Raw genomic sequence first — 17,331 nt, 5'->3', positions numbered from 1 at the left:
GGATATGGGAAATTTTGCCAGGGAAAGTCTAGTGTTAATAGCGCTATGTTCTTATTTTTAACCTCCCAGCAGATTATAGCTCAGTCTCTCCTCAGTTTTAAATGTGTGTGTGTGTGTGTGTGTGTGTGTGTGTGTGTATGTGGCTTATGATGGAGATGTAGCAGTGTTCTCAAGAGGATAAAAGTGTGAGAGCACAGAGTATTCTCACTCTACATGGTTTCTCCTCCTTCCAACTAAAGGAGTGTTTACAGGTTCTGTTGGTGGTAAAATCCACTGCTGAAAGCCCTGGTCCGTTTCTGACTTTAGTGGATTCCTGCAAGGCAAAATGTGAGCTGACGCTGGATGTCTTATTCTGAGAAATAGTGTATGAGGTTCCTGGACAGTGGGGCTGAGGGATCCTTTGGAGAAGAGCTCAGCAGACTTTCTTCTCACCTTCTTGGACAAATGCCCAGGGCCACCATGTTGCAACACGCTGGGGGCATTTTAGGACGACACGGTGGGGGCAGCTTGGGACTGCTTGCAACTCTGTTCACATACTTGGCCAGGTATACTTCGAACTCTTGTAACTAAGGTAACTTGTAACTTGTACTTGGCATTCTAGGTTCTCCAGGATTGGCCGCAACTCTCTTCTCCAAGGGCTTCCCTGGTAGCTCAGTTGGTAAAGAATCTGCCTGTAACTCAGGAGACCTCGGTTTGATTCCTGGGACAGGAAGATCCTCTGGAGAAGGGATGGGCTACCCACTCCAGTATTTTTGGGCTTCCTTTGTGGCTCAGCTGGTAAAGAATCTGCCTGCCTTGCAGGAGACCTGGGTTTGATCCCTGGAGAAAGGAATAGTTCAGTATTCTGGCCTGGAGAATTCCAGGGACTGCATAGCCCATGGGGTTGCAAAGAGTCAGACATGACTGAGCAACTTTCACTTTCTCTTCTCCAAGCTTGCTTGCCCTTCTGCCCTTTCTTGCATCCTGTGCTCCATACCTGTTAAATGACTTCCTTTCCCCCACTTCCTCATGCTCACCCACTCTGAGCCATTGCTCACGCCAGCTGTGTTTGAGAATGCCTCGTCTGTTCTTTACCTGCATGCTTGTGCGTAGTCACTTCAGTCATGTCTGACTCTTTGCGACCCTATGGACTGTAGCTTGCCTGTCTCCTCTCTCCATGGGATTTTCCAGGCAAGAATACTGGAGTGGGTTGCCATGCCCTACTCCAGGGGATCTCCCGGACCCAGGGATCGAACTGGAGTCTCCTGTGTCTCCTGTACTGTAAGTGGATATTCTTTACCTCTGAGCCACCAGGGAAGCCCCTATTCTACCTCCTTGTGCCCAAACACTATGCATTCTTTCAGATTCAGTGTCTATGTCACCTCTCCACCAAAGCTCTCCAGCTCCCCAGCCCTCTCCAGCTCCAAGTTACCTCTTCCTCTTCTGAGCTCTTTTCTTCTCTCATGACAAATCTCTTATTCCCTTTGAGTAGACATTTACGTTCATGTCTCATTTTTCATGCTAGACCATAAGTTAGTTTCTTGAGGGTAGGGCCCAAGTGAAATTTATCTGCCCCTTGAGGGACAACCTACTCACAGCAGGTCACTGTTGGGTAAATGGATGAACACAGCATTGATCAAAAGCCATTGAGATGAGCGCTCTTGGAGCAGGGTTTGTTAAAGTGAGTTCCAAGGACCATTTGCTTGGGGTGGGGACAGGACGTTGTTGAAAAATGCAGATTCATGGACCCCAGTAAGACCTAGTGAGTCAGATTCTGTGGGAGGTAATGCCTGGGAATCTAGTTTTAGGTCAGATCTTTGAGAAGTCTGATCTTTGAGAGCCTCTGGGGATTTGCAAGGAATGTTCAGCCTGGTTGAGGTTAGGTCCCCTAAAGTAAGGATCTAGAGAGTGAGGGCTGGGGGCTCTGGACAAATTCTATTCCACTGATGTGTCAGAAAGGGCATTTGTATTGGTTTAAGGCACAAAAGGGCAAGCTGCAGTGACTTGAGGTTATGATTGTAAGGAGCCCAGCATCTAATTCAGGGAATCCTTCTAAGTCAGGGAGAAAAATATATCCCATGGCAGACAGTTTAATCTGTTTGTGCCTATCAACCAAAGCATTGTCAAGTGTTAGCTCCAGGTTTGGAGAATTTTGTTAGAAAACTCAAAGGTCACTGGTTTAATGAAGAGAATTGAGTGTTTATTTATTAATAAAAAAATATTTTAAACAAGAAAGCAACTAAGGGAAATCAACCAGACTTTAGACCTCAAGCTGGAAAAGAAACTCAAAACAAAACACAGCGCATCCAAGTGATTATATTAAAATAAAATTCTATAATAAGAAATGGGAAATGTATTTCTGTGGACTTCAGTTACTATGGCCAATGGGTAACTAAGGAAATACTCTACTCTTCCCTACTGATTTTTTCTGGGTGATTTTAACCAAGTATAAAAGCCATCAAGAGAAAATGTAGCATGCATGCCTAGCTACATAGGGAGAAAAGCAAATAAAAAGGCACTTCATTCTTTACACAAAAAGCTTTTTCCCAAAGAAAAGTACTGCAGTGGTCATGCTTGTCCAAAAAAAAAAAAAAAAAAAACCCAAAAACCAAATCACAAAAAGGGACAAATACTATTAAAACGATGGCATAATAGGGCTGCTGTTAATATTTAGAAAGACAGAGAATTATAGGGTTCAGCTGTGGAGAAAATGGCTCAAGGTTCTATTTTCAGCTTTTCTACATGTCAGAGGTGGCCAATGAGGGGTGGCTGGCAGGGCGGCTGGCACGCTTCCAGCTGAACTGGTTTAAAAGCAGAGACCAGAGGAGCCTTCTTGGAGTTGAAGCAGTAGGTAGAACAGCCTCTAGGACCCATTTTTCTATATATTGCATTCTTTCTCCTTTTAATTTTCAACTTGATGGCCATTAGGAGGAGATTACCTGGTTGGATCATTTAGTCAGAAGTTATCAAGTTTCCATTTGGCCAAAGGCTGTGTATCTACCAGCCATGCAAGAAACCCCTTTTAACTCTGAGCTCTCATAAGACCTCTGCAGTGGTCCCAGGAGTGCTTTCAAGTCTTCTTTCTGTGCAGTTGGAAAGACAGGAAGACTTATTGGAGCTGCCCTAAGAGTTTCACTTGAACTAGACTGTCTAAATATATCATATTGCATGAGGCCAAATTCTGGTTGCCTCTGTGTGTGTGTGTGTGTGTGTGAGTGCGCGCGCGCGCGCATGTGTGTTCTCTGGGGCACGTGGCATTTGTTTTCTCTTCCTCTCACACTTTGGGCCAATTTACCTTATCCAGGTTAATTGCACAATTTTGTTATTATTGTGGAAATTAGGTCATCCTGGTAGTCAGACAAGCCACGTTGAGTTACCACATAAATGTTTTGCTCCGAGGCACAGAGGCAAGCATATTCAGAGGCATCTTCTTGTGAGCCTTTCCAGTTATCCTTGCCGAAAGGCCTGACAAATTCAGGTTTTTCCTGCTGTCTGAAGCAGTGTGCCCCTCTCATCTTCAGAAAGCCAGCAGCGAAGCAGTACAACACGTACCATCGTGACTAATAAGAGCACCAGTCGTCCTTGTTCCTGGGGATTGGTGCCTCATACTATCTATTCCTGAGAGGGCTCCATTTGATGTTCCCTGTCTAGCAGTGAACTCAGCAACCGTAGCTCAACAAGCAACCTCACTGCATGAGGTCATTGTCACAAAGTTGTGGCCCCCACGATGGAGAATGGGACTAAAGCGAGTGTGTGGGGAGATGGGATCAGATCCTGCTGTTGCCTTGTGGCTGGGACAATACCCAGCACATGGGATTTCAGCTGAAGCAACCACGCTCAGATCAGGCTTAGATTAGGCTCCTCTGGGGAGGATTAAACCCAGCTCTTGTTTCTGATGAACTTGCACACGTGAGCCTGGCATTGTAACTTTGACTAATAAGTGTGAAAAGAGAAATCAGAGTCCTCCATCTGTGAAGAGCTATTCTGGGGGAAAAAAAAAAAATTACACAATACCAGTGATGCCTTTATCAGGTGTTTAGTCTCTTCAATGTCTCTGGGGCTTATGAGTTTACAACAAGCTGCATTAACGTCTATCAATCACTTTGGAAAGGGAAAGGCACCATGAATGCCCTAATACTACTCACTCCTCAAGTCTTGGTCTTGCCCATTCTCTTACTCTAACTCCATTCTTGGTCTTTTCTATTTACTTATGATATATATAGGATCAGGATATCAGCTACAAAGGTGTAATGTCTCAAAAATTATTTGCTAACGTAACACCCCACAGATTACTTCCTGGTTGAGTGGATTAAGCTTGTTTCCCTTAACCCTGAGGTCAATCATAGCGTCACTAATGGTAGGAACTGAGTGTTACTTATCTCCTGGTGTGGGGCAATGTGAAGTACACTACAGCTCTCTGATGGATCCTAGCCAGGAAGTGTTTGTGTCTCATCCTTTGGATCTAGTCTTCAGTTTACAGGGAATAAGAAGATAGGAGGACAAGTTTAAGAGGATAGGACTTCTGCTAGGTACCTGGCCTGCTGTCTCCAAGGGCTCCGTGATGTGTAACAAAAGATGAGAGTCCTAGATTAAAAGAAAATTAAAGATAATAATATGGTCTAATGCATGATCCTGGATTGGATGCTGGTTTAGCTAAACTAGCATTAACACATTTTGGATACAATGGGAGTGAGGGGTTGAAAAGTATTGGATTAGAAGAAGATTTATTAACATGGAAGGATGAATGATTATATATGTATATGGGATATATATGCATAGAAGGAAAGTGTGGAATGCTATACACATAAGTGTTAACTGTGGTAACCTTTGGGAATAAGAATATGATGTTTTGAATTTTTTTCCTTATTGACATTTTTCATTTTTTCCAACTTCATTGAGATATAATTGACACATAATATTATTTAAGATGTACAATGTGATGATCCAATACACATGGGATCTAATTTTTTTTAACTTTGAAAACATATTGCTTTTGTCATCACAAAAGTTTGTTAAAAAGAAAATAAACCAAGAAATGCATTTCCAGGCAGCAGTGATGAAAAGGAACAGAAATTCAGGACAGTCAGGCTGCTCCTGGGCTAACACAAAGGATGTGCGAAAGCCTCCAGGCCACCCTGAGGCCACCTCATCAGGAAGTCCCCAGCAGAGATCATAATTCTACAGTCATGTAGCCCCACTTGTTCCATTTTGAGGCACAGGTGAACAATAAAATTTGTCACAATATAATTGAACGTGCTGATTGACTTTCCACCAATAATGATTTTTGAGGGCGATGGGCTGTTGGGATAGGGGCTCGGGGTGTGAGCCTCATGGGAGGTGCTGGGCTCTGTCATCTGCCTTTGTCTTCTCCTGCTATGCTGTGTTCTGAACGGGAAGCATCTCTTCAGCATGGGATCTTCATAACTTTGTGAATCACTTGGTTAATTCCTCAGGGCCAGGTTTTACCAGTGACATTTCCCCTTAGTCAAAGCTTTTCCTGAGAGGAGAATTCTGTAGGAGGCAGATGGATGGCACACAGTTTCCACTCAAACATTAAATGACATACAAGCTGAAATAGCATCCAGAAGTTCTCTGCTTTAATCCCTTAGTCTTTTCTCCCGGGCAGGTTAGTGATACTGAATGACACTTCCTGAATATTCAAATGAAGGGATGGTGGAATAGCTTCTTCAATCCTGTTTTGATGGTAAAAACAGGATAAGGAAAAATAAAACTAAAAATGAAGTGAAGAAAAACCAGAGGATTATATCTCAAAACTGGGACAAAAATTTTACTCTTAAAATGAAACAAAATACCTAAGAAAAATTACTCTTGCAACAAAGTAATCTTAAAGAAAAAGAACCAGAAGGGATAGATAACAGAGAACAATAACTTCAATCATAATATGCAAGGTCCCATCCGCCCTGCGGGAGGGAGGTGGAAAGGCCAAGTGTACGCTCTGTTCCTTAGTGACATCAGTTAAGTTCAAATTGAATCATCTGGCCTATCTTGTTGAGTCCCAGGACCTAGAGGGACCAGGTTGGCAAATCTGCCTCCAAATGAGTGGAATATGGCCATGATGAGTCGGTTATGACTCAGACTGAGACTGAGAACAGTCCTGTTTGTGAGAGGCTGTTCGCTGGCGGGCATGGCTGGCATTTTCACCCTTGAATATGCAGTTTAAATTAGAATGAAAAATCCCCTAAACATATAAAAAGTAGAACTATGGAGGGAGGAAACTGATGTTTACCTCTCTTGGAGTTGTTCAGCATTTTTTGGTGATTCAGTGTTGACACCCATCTCAACATGGCGATATCACTTCACACTGTTGAACTCCTTTTTGCTACTTTGCTAAAGATTACGATGTCAAATGTATGAGTTTGAATTGTATGATTTTTGTAGATCAAATATGGCTGAATGGTGCAATTTCATGTTGTTTAATCTAATAATTGGCCTTTTCCCTTAGAGGAACTAAGATGTGAGTGGAGAGACAAAGAGTAACTCATCAGTGGATGCAAAATGATTAAGAACTGGAATTAAGAAGCCTTTATTTTGAAATCAGTAATGCATATATTAGTAATACCTTAATTTTTTTTTCCTGACTCCCCTCAATAGGTGAATCTTTCCCTTAGATGAACCATCTGGTCAAATTTATAAACCACAGGGGGAATTGACCCAACGACTATATGCAACTCAGTTTTATCCCCAAATATTACTGTCTGCCTTGACCACCCATCTTACTTCTTTTTCCAGAAACAAATCCACCCTTACACAACCAAGATTTATGCCCATGGTAGCGATTTGGCAGAATATGGTGAAACTCTGAAGGCAAGTCCCAAAGAAGAGTTAGTGTTTAAGTGGCTGCAACATTTCTGGCACAAATACACAGCTTCCCAAAATGACTGCTCACTTAGATGGGTAAGCACTGGTTGCGTTTCTTTTAAAATCAAACCGATTACTTTATAATCACACCTTCTGAGACAGGCTCTGGGTCTCTAGAGTCCCTGGAGAGGCATTTTGTTCCTTCTGCCTGAATTTTATTCAATCTCATATTTCAGTGGAGTGGCTGTGACCTGGTAGGTTCTTTTTCAAGTCCTAGAGAGACTCACTCCTAGATTATCTGTTAGGGTTTTAATTTTTTCTTTTTTTGTGGAGGGATCTTTATCATGAAACTTCTCAGATTTTGTCTTAACTGCTGTTGCATTTCTATCACAGAACCAGCTGAACTGCTAGAACACATGACATGATACTGGACTGGTATTTTCTCTTCTTGCTAGTGACTTTTCTATTCTATAAGGTAAAGGACAATCATGAATTTTCTGACATAGTTAAATAAAAGGTCAAAATTAGTCCAAACTATCCTGAAAGTCCCTGATGCTGGGAAAGATTGAGGGCATAAAGAGAAGAGGGCAATAGGGAATGAGATGGCAGGACAGCATCACTGATGCAATGAACATGAGCTTGGGAAAACTCCAGGAGATGGTGAGGGACAGGGATGCCTGGCATGCTGCAGTCCATGGGGTCCCAAGAGTCAGACACGACTGGGCGACTGAGCAACAGTCCTGAAAGTCAGATGACAATAGTTCAGGTCTCAGTTCTGAACTGACTTTCCGTGTTATCTTAGGCAAGTTAACTAACTTCTGGAACTACAACTTTCTGCCATGGGAAAAGAAGGGCATTAAAGTATTAACAAATAATCTCCCAGTTACCATCTAACTCTAAAACAATACAAGTCTGTGTAAAACCTTGTATATTGTTAGGCTATTATTTAAATTATTCCATTATTCCTTAAACATTCACTTTTTTTAAAAAAATTATTTTTTGTCATTTTAATTTATTTTTAATTGAACAATAACTGCTTTACAATGTTGAAACATTCTCTTTTGTAGAGAGTAAAAAAGAAGATAGCTCAGAAACAGGTAGGTTAGTAGGAAAATCCAGGTTTTAAAGTCTCTATGGTAATTGAGTTATAGGGAGATAATTTAATTTTTTAGATATCTTCATCTTTACAAGAAAATATTATATAAGATAGCTCTGGGGATTCTGGAGGATGGCTCTCAACACCTAAAGTTATATGTCTAAAAGTTGGGATTAATAAAAATAGAAGTAGTCATATGTGTTGGAATGGTCATGGTCACCTCAAGGTTCCTTTTTGTGGTTGAAGATTGATGAGGTGCCTGTGTTACTGTTTGGAATAAGAGCTGAGCATTTAGGCAGAAGAATTGCATTTGCAGAATGTTTGGCACTAACTCTACTTTAGGGCTGATGTTAATTGGACTATTTCTTTTGTCATCTTGGGTGTCAGACACCAATCAGCGCACTGGCCTAATTTGCTCCATCATGAAGTATGGGATTGAGTGTCCTTGCTGGTGACATTCTGCCACCTTGTGGCCAGCTGTGGACTTCAGCACTGTGCATTTTCCCTATGTGTCCTGGATCAGAGAAGCAATACGGGACAGATTTTCCAGGCTTTAGGATTCCACGCACCATTCTGTGAGTTCTGTTTATAATTTACAGACTCTTCCATTGATCATCAAATGTTTGTGAGGCCTTCCAGCCCCAAAGAAGAGTTAGTTATCTAATCCTTTCATTCTTTAAGCTCACATTAGCTCACATAGCTGCTGGGATGGCAGAAAGAGAGGTGTAAGTGTTGTAAATGTCTGATCTGACTTTGGTTTTGCTCCTTTTTTAAAAAAAATAATTTTATTTATTTTTGGCTGTGCTGGATTTTCATGGCTCTGTGGTTTTTTTCTCTACTTGAGGTGAGTGGGGCTGCTCTCTAGTTGCGATGCATGGGCTTCTCATTGTGGTGGTTTTTCTTGTTGTGGAGCACAGGCCGTAGGGCGTGTGGGCTTCGGTAGTTACAGCACGAGAGCTTGGTAGTTGTGGCTCCCTGGCTGTAAAGCATGGGCCCAGTTGTTGTGGTACACAGGCTTGGTTGCTCTGTGACATGTGAGATCTTCTGAATCAGGGACTGAACCCATGTCTCCTGCATCGGCAGGCAGATTCTTTACTACTGAGCCACCAGGGAAGCCCCAGTTTCACTCCTTAATAGATTCTTGCTTCAGGGAAGCCCCAGGTCTGGAGTTGAGAGGTCAGGTTCTTCCTGGTTCTGCAGATTAAACTGTCCGTCCTTGGGAAGACCAACTCGCCCCTCCATCCTCAGCCAGAAGTTACAAGGCTTTATAGGGTTACTGCATGTCTGTTACTGCACATCATAGCACCTGTTTGTGGTAGGTACTATTTTTATCCTCATTTTATAGATTTACTGAAATTCAGAGACATCATCATCAGCTTGTCTAAGGTTGATCAGACAAACCACAGTAACATGAGTTTCCACAGTGAACCCCTTTGCCTTGTCCCTGTGAAATGAAATAAAAACACCCACTTTACTGCACACAAAGCAGGTATAAGATCACAGGAGATGATAATGCAAATAAAAGTCGTTTTAAATGAGAAAAATCTATCCAGATGTTGGTTGGCATTTTAAAAAATTATCACTATTACTTTTATTATGATGCTGAGATTGTTGCTAATGACAGGCAAAAACTGCGTATTTCCTCAGTGGAAGAGAAAAGTGATTTCTTGGAGAGGAATATCCAGATTGATTAAAAAGTTATTTGTAGCTGCTATAAAGGATATTCTCTAATCCTCTCATTTTCCTATTTGCTGCACAGTTTCAGACTAAGCTGATCCTAATTAGAGATTGTGGGAAATGAATTTCTTTGTGAATTCCATGTATAAATGAAAAGGTGGCTTTGAACCATGGGGGGATAGCAACTAGACCAGTGTGATAAAAGTTTTGAGATGTTTGCCTGTAGCTGCCTAGGGGAATTGGACAGTTAATTTAAATTAAATGGGGGAAAGGAGATGTTCCATCATCCTCTCTGAGGGATCAAGAGGAATTCATTTTGTGTTGTTTCTCTGGGACTTGAGTTCCTTGGAATGATTGCAGATAGACTTCTCAGCTCTCTACCAAACTAAGAACAATATCTGCCTCATGAAAACAAGTAATGCTCAGGGTAAAAACCACCAAACAAAAAACAATGTATCCTTCTATTCTCAAATCTAATGTTGGGTGATAGGAAAGCATGTCTTAACAAAACCTAGCCACAGTATATAAAGGGACCACACTGGATGTGAAGTATGTAACCAAATGGTCTAGGCAGCACATGTTCACCACTCACTTCCCTCACACACTCTCACAAATCATTCATTCAACAGGATAAAGCCAGAAAGAAACCCAGGCAAGAGTAGCAGCAGGTCTTTGGAGGGCAAGATCCTGCTTGAAATGCTGGAGAATCAATGGAGCAGGCATGAGATTCCATCAGAAGGCATCTCACTAGAAATTTTGAAATTGTGTCTCTGTGACTTTTCTGCCCCTAGCAAAAGAATGTTGTGTTGGAAAACATTTTGGTTTGTTTCATGGGATATAAACTGCTAATGTTTGCCACTTTGTATCCATAGTTAGGATATATGACCCATAAGTTAAATTTTTAGTCCCTGTGGCCTTTTTTCTTTCTTGGTAAATGATTGCCTTACATACTTGATTTTTGTTCATTATCTACCTGTATTGTACAATTCAGAGATATGTAGGGATTAGAAATTGAAAAATTACACCTTGAATTCCTCTTCCAGTGCATGCAGACACACACGCACACACAAATTTTAACAGGTTTAAAATAATCTATAAAATTTAAATTAAAATAGCTTCAAGGTTTTTTTTAAGGAGAAAATGTCATAAAAAGAAAGCTTGGGGGATATAAAAGAGAAGATATATCAATTCTGCCCATTTCTCGTTGATGGTGGTGATATGGGTGGTAGACAAGTTGGAGATGGGTTGAGTGTATAAGAATTTGGCTTCTTAAACGACTTCTTATCCTCTCACCTGTTACCTCTTTAAGTCCTACCTAGCTAGTGGTTGCGAGAGATAGGAGGGCCATCAATCTAGCACACTATGTAAACTGGTGGACAGGGCAATGTCAAATTACCTAAACTTGGATTCTCCTGGCCTGTATTGAAGAACATCATGAAACAATTGTTTCTACCATAAGGAAGTTGTGGTAGTTGCTGTTATTATATTATGGGATGGATGCCCTCCTTATGGAGACTCTTAAGATAAATTAATTTGCTCTTAGCATCAGGAACAGTTGTTTTTCTCCTGAGCAATGAAAAGAAAAGGAAAAAACCTTATGACACTGAGATGTGTCCTTAAAGGTCTTGTTGTTGCACTGACCATTAGAAAGCTTGAAGCTAAAGTTGCAACTCATTCACAGCAAATACATAAGACTTTATGGTATTTATTTTTGTCCTAAGTTTATTTCTGTCTTTATTGTATGTTTTAAAATCTTTTTTCCCTCATTTGCCTTAGTGGTAAGGATTAGGTTTGCCTGTGGAATGAAAAACTCAGAATGCCAGTGGCTTAATCTAGATGAAGTGGAAGTAAAAGTGTTAGGCGCTCATTCCTGTCTAACTCTTTGCAACCCCATGGATAGTAGCCCACCAGGTTCCTCTGGCCGTAGAATTCTCCAGGCAAGGATACTAGAGTGTGTTGCCATTCCCTTCTCCGGGGATCTTCCCGACTCAGGGATCAAACCCAGGTCTCCTGCATTGCAGGCAGTTTCTTTACAGTCTGAGACACCATACAAGCTTCATTTTTTCTCAGGTAAAATTCTGGGTAAGTAGTCCAAGTCTGGAAGGGTAGTTCCACGGTCATTAGGAGCCCAGACTTCCATTGTGTTGCTCTGTCATCTTCAACACACAGCTTCCAACTCATAATCCAAGAAGGCTACTCTTACCATCATGTCCACAGTCAATCATCAGGAAAAGACACATCAATCCTCCCTTTTAAGGATACTTCCTAGAAGTTGTGCAAATAGCTTTCATTTACATCCCATTGACCAGGCCTTCAGGAAGAGCCCCTGGAGAAGGAAGTGAAAACCTGCTCCAGTATTCTTGCCTGGGAAATTCCAAGGACAGGGGAACCTGGTGGGCTACAGTCCATGGGGTCACAAAGAGTCAGACATGACTGAGCACACACATACATACACACAGAGACCAGACCTTAGGCATTTGGGTACACCTAGCTATAAGGACCGGAGAAGGCAATGGCACCCCACTCCAGTACTCTTGCCTGGAAAACCCCGTGGACAGAGGAGCCTGGTAGGCTGCAGACCATGGGGTCACTAACAGTCAGACACGATGGAGTGACTTCACTTTCACTTTTCACTTTCATGCATTGGAGAAGGAAATGGCAACCCACTCCAGTGTTCTTGCCTGGAGAATCCCAGGGATGGGGGAGCCTGGTGAGCTGCTGTCTATGGGGTCGCACAGAGTCGGACACGACTGAAGTGACTTAGCAGCAGCTATAAGGACAGCTGAGAAATGTGGGTAGCCATGTGTTTCAGCTAAAAATGAGGAGTAGTAATACTGTAAAGGAAAGGGAGATGAGCTATTAGGGAATGAGTAGAAGGTTGTGCCAATTTAGGTTATTTTATGAATCTTTGTGAATTACTTTGAATTCTATCCATATTGGGACAGGGGTGGTTATAAGTAGTGAAAGAATAAATAAGTTTACGTTCCTTAGAAGAAGGACAGATCTTGTTATTGCTTCTGTTTAACATGAGTCAGAATCTCAGAACCTCTCTTTGATGGAGTTCTTCAGCAGTTTCTGTAATCTCGATTTGGGATGCTCAGATCGCTAAGGGTCAGTGAAGGTAGGACTGAAGAGATTGAATGATTGTTGTTGATCTCTGAAAGTCTAGTGAGCAATATGCATTCACCTGAGCTGAAGGGGGTTACATGAGTATTTGATAAAAAGGGGGAATAACCATCATTCAATATAGTCATCCCTCGGTATCCGTGGAGATTGGTTCTAGGTCCCCTGAACCAGGCGGTTCACCTGAGTGAACCTAAGGCAGACACTTAAGTCTGCCAATGCTCAAGTTCCTTCTAGAAAATGACACAGTACTGTCAGCCCTGTATCTGTGGGTTTTGCATCCACTGATTCAACTGCCTGAGACCAGGACTGGCTGAATCTGTGGATGCGGAATCCAAGGATACCGAGGGCTGGCTGTACATGCAATTTGTTTGGTGGACAAATATCTTTAAAAGAGTGCAGCTCTTAGGGAGCCATGGTGTTGTAAGGACATGACAAAAAGGATCCAGAATAGGGAGATGTTTTGGTGCTCGCTGGTGCTCATGCTACACTTTCAGTCGAGTTCTGCCCTTTGTGACCCCATGGACTGTAGTCTGCCAGGCTCCTCTGTCCACGGAATTTCCCAGGCAAGCATACTGGGGTGGCTTGCCATTTCCTATTCCAGGGGATCTTCCAGATCCAGGGATCAAACCTGTGTCTCCTGCAGCTTCTGCATTGGCAGGCAGGTTTTTCACACTGTGCTACCTGGAAAGCCCATGTTTTGGTGCTACTGACAGGAATTGTTGTTTTGTTATGAGACTTTAAAGTTATATAGCTATACTAGAGCAGTAGTTTTCAAACATCAGTGCACCTAAAACCTTAGGGACATTGCTAAAACTGCTGTGCCTGGGCCCCACCCTCACAGATTCTGATTTGTTAGCTTCAGTTCAGTCGCTCAGTTGTGTCCGACTCTTTGTGACCCCATGGACTGCAGCATGCCAGGCTTCCCTGTCCATCACCAACTGCTGGAGTTTGCTCAAACTCATGTCCATAGAGTTGGTGACACCATTCAACCATCTCATCCTCTGTCATCCCCTTCTCCTCCTGCCTGCAATCTTTCCCAGCATCAGGGTCTTTCCCAATGAGTCAGTTCTTCACATCAGGTGGCCAAAGTATTGGAGTTTCAGCTTCAACATCAGTCCTTACAATAAATATACAGACAGTCCTTTAGGATGGACTGGTTGGATCTCCTTGCAGTCCAAAGGACTCTCAAGAGTTTTCTCCAACACCACAGTTCAAAAGCATCAATTTTTTGGCACTCAGCCTTTTTTATGGTCCAACTCTCACAATCATACCAGACTCCTGGAAAAAGCATAACTTTGACTAGATGGACCTTTGTTGGCAAAGTAATGTCTCTGCTTTTTAATATGCTGTCTAGGTTGGTTATAGCTTTTCTTCCAAGGAGCAAGCGTCTTTTAATTTCATGGCTGCAGTCACCATCTGCAGTGATTTTGGAGACCACGAGAATAAAGTCTGTTACTGTTACCATTGTTTCTCCATCTATTTGCCATGAAGTGATGGGACCAGATGCCATGATCTTTGTTTCTGATTTGTTAGCTTGGGGACAGCATTTTGACAAATATTAGATGAAAGGAAGTTGATTGCCATAGATTAAACATTTCTTTATGGAGTCAATTAAACTTTCTTTTGAAAAAGATCAAGAACAAGTCAGTTAAAAAACCGTGGAATTTGCTTTTAATACTTTGTTTTCCAGGTTTCTGAAGGCTCCAGCATTTCTCCTCCCTGTGACAATCTCTTTAATGAAGCATTACCCTCAGACAATCAAGCACAATTGAATTCCTGCCTAAATGTTAACAATTTGATGAGAGCTTTTAGCACTCTCTTGCAGCTCTGGGCTCCTGACATGCCAGGTACCAATGGGTATGGAGAAAGCATGCTTCTCCAAGATTCTTCCTCACCATGGCAACCAGTGCAGGCTGATCTGTGTCTGTCAGTTTCCAGGCTGGCGACTCTACAGGGTCACCTGTGCCATAGCAACAAGAGAAAACTGCGATTGACTTCAACATTTCAAGTGCTCTGGAAACAGGGTTTCAATCCCAGGCCCCATCTTATTCTGCTCTGTAGTTTCCTGGTGAGAAACTATTTGACTCCAGAAGTTGGGGGCCTGAGAACAACAGGGTGCAAGGGAGGATTCTGGGATGTAAGAGACATTGATTGCTGACGTGGATAAATTGGAGCTATCAGCTGAACCAGAAGGAAATAAAAAGTATGACTTCTGGGGGAAGGGAGGGAACCACTTTAATAAAAACAGCTTGCAATTTAGGCCAGGAAGTGAATTACAAGTTCTTCACTCTATGTGAAATATCAAGGCACAAGGAAAAATCAATCATCCTTGCCTTTAAGTATTTGTGAGTGTGTATGTGGGCGGGGGTGGGGGGGTGGGTAGAGGTGGGGGCAATGGGAATGATGCAAGGTTTACAGTAAAATTAGGATGAGAAAGAGAGAGAAATGGTAGCCTTGAATTTTTCCAAACATTTTATAATAAAAAAGTTTTTTTCCAACACACAGCAAACTTAAAATAATTTTGTACTACTTAGATTCTAGTGTTATTTGATTTTACTGACTTTATCATATATTATTCACATGTATCACTCTATTCTCCATCAACACATTCTGCCTTTAAAAACTTAATATTCTGATCATGTGTCCTTTCTTTCCTTCCAGTTCTGGTGCTTATTACCCTCCTTTTTGGTCCTTATTCACAGAAAGCCATCATCTTTAATGATTATGACAAAGAACATGACGGTGATAACTACAAAAGTAGCCCTTGGATTGAACATATGGTATATGACAAACAGTACTAGCCACTTTCCTTATCTTCAGTTCAGTTCAGTCGCTCAGTCATGTCCAACTCTTTGCGACCCCATGAATCACAGCATGCCAGGCCTCCCTGTCCATCATCACCAACTCACGGAGTTTACTCAAACTCATGTCCATTGAGTCGGTGATGCCATCCAGCCATCTCATCCTCTGTCGTCCCTTTCTCCTCCTGCCCCCAATTCCTCCCAGCATCAGGGTCTTTTCCAATGAGTCAACTCTTCGCATGAGGTGGCCAAAGTATTGGAGTTTCAGCTTCCGCATCAGTCCCTCCAATGAACACCTAAGACTGATCTCCTTTAGGATGGACTGGTTGGATCTCCTTGCAGTCCAAGGGACTCTCAAGAGCCTTCTCCAACACCACAGTTCAAAAGCATCAATTTTTCGGCACTCAGCTTTCTTTATAGTCCACCTCTCACATCCATACATGACCACTGGAAAAACCATAGCCTTGACTAGATGGACCTTTGTTGGCAAAGTAATGTTTCTGCTTTATAATATGCTATCTAGGTTGGTCATTTCTTATCTTACTATCTCATCATTTGTCAGAATGAGGAGGTACAGTTATCTCTCTTCTAATAGAGTTTCGGAGATGAAGTGGCTAAACTAGAATCCAAGCCTGGTCTTACATGCCATTTTCACTTCAGCAGACCAGTTTCAGGAGAATAACAGTCCTAGAAATCTCCTTTCAAACTGGGTTAGTGAGAAGTTCAGTAAAATCACTATCAAGACAATTGCTAATGTCACTTTCTGCATGTAGAGACATCTTTAGTTCAGAGTGTAATAGAAGGACTAATCTTTGAACCATCATTATTGTGAAGCCGCTGGGTATCTGCGTTTCTTCACAGAGGAGTGAGCTAGGAAATGTTTTCCTTCTCTTTATCATCACTGCTGAAATTTATTGAATTCTTCCATGGGCCAAACACCACACATTTATTTAATACTTAAAGCTAATTCTTTGGGGTAGCTGTTATAATCTCCAGTTTAGAGATTGTAGGGGTAGGAGAGGATCCTCTCCCCTACCCCTTGGGTTCTGTGGATGGCTTCTCCTGCAAAGGAGTGGCCAAGAGCTAAGGACAGAACTGGTATATAGCGTGGTTGTTTGTGAACCTCTGGAACAGGGAGTTGACTCCCTCTCCCTGCAGACAAGGCACCATGGCGGCTCTCCTGTGCATCCTGAGGAGACAGGACATGATTCTGGATCCTGCTTTTGCTGGTGAAACTGCCGATCCTCCCCTAACTGGAAGAACAGATCCAGACCCCGGGACCTAGGCAGTGCTCACCCGTCTCTGCCATCAGCATGCCCTGTATCCAACAGTACCAGTGGGAACCATACTTTTTGATTCTCCATGAATTAGGACTTCTTTCCTCCTGGACTAGCTTTAAGTGGGGTCAGGAATTAGCGCTCAAACTTCCTTTTGTTTTATTCATACTCAGTTAATCTGTGTTGGCGTACAAAAACCCATTACAAAAACAGAGAAATCACTTTCACTTTCAAATAAGGAACTAGAAAATTAATCTTTAATTGGATGAAGATAACCTGGTGTGTCATTTACCCAGGGTTTTCACAAAGTGGATATCAGTAGTGTATAAAATCCCACACAAGTCCTGACTTGCTATTACATTTCAGTGACCGTCTTGATTGCCAGAGATTGAGCTGGTAGGCTGATTTGTACTGGAAATACATTGTCTACTCATAGTTTGTTCATTTGGCTTTGTCCTGAGTCTTAGCATTAAATAGGCAACATGTTGGGAGTTAAAATCTCTGTGTGTCTCTAGCATTTTTGTATGTGTTACAAGGAACTAATCATGAGTTTGTG

The 17,331-nt window shown here is 42.1% G+C and overlaps 1 protein-coding gene across 1 annotated transcript; it reads left to right on the top strand.

Annotated features, from left to right (window-relative positions):
* The first annotated feature begins 1,037 nt into the window (after positions 1–1,037).
* On the top strand, positions 1,038–14,987 carry LOC133071433 (uncharacterized). Its single transcript, XM_061164018.1, has 3 exons — positions 1,038–1,260; positions 6,730–6,894; positions 14,388–14,987. Exons 1-3 carry the CDS (start codon positions 1,126–1,128, stop codon positions 14,853–14,855), a joined length of 768 nt encoding a protein of 255 aa, XP_061020001.1. The 5' UTR covers positions 1,038–1,125; the 3' UTR covers positions 14,856–14,987.
* Positions 14,988–17,331: the final 2,344 nt, after the last annotated feature.

The sequence above is a fragment of the Dama dama genome, chromosome 16 (genome assembly GCF_033118175.1).
Source record: "Dama dama isolate Ldn47 chromosome 16, ASM3311817v1, whole genome shotgun sequence".
NCBI classification, from domain to species: Eukaryota; Metazoa; Chordata; class Mammalia; order Artiodactyla; family Cervidae; genus Dama; species Dama dama.
The sequence above is the reverse complement of the archived record's forward strand: the minus strand, read 5'-3'. Positions and strand labels throughout refer to the sequence as shown.

What these genes read in the sequence shown, in the direction of transcription:
- LOC133071433 (XM_061164018.1), top strand. Translation starts at nt 1,126, where the DNA reads ATGGACTGTAGCTTGCCTGTCTCCTCTCTCCATGGGATTTTCCAGGCA. An exon ending in TCTCCTGTGTCTCCTGTACT is followed by an intron (nt 1,261 to 6,729) that starts GTAAGTGGATAT and finishes TTCTTTTTCCAG; the next exon opens with AAACAAATCCACCCTTACAC. An exon ending in ATGACTGCTCACTTAGATGG is followed by an intron (nt 6,895 to 14,387) that starts GTAAGCACTGGT and finishes TTTGTTTTCCAG; the next exon opens with GTTTCTGAAGGCTCCAGCAT.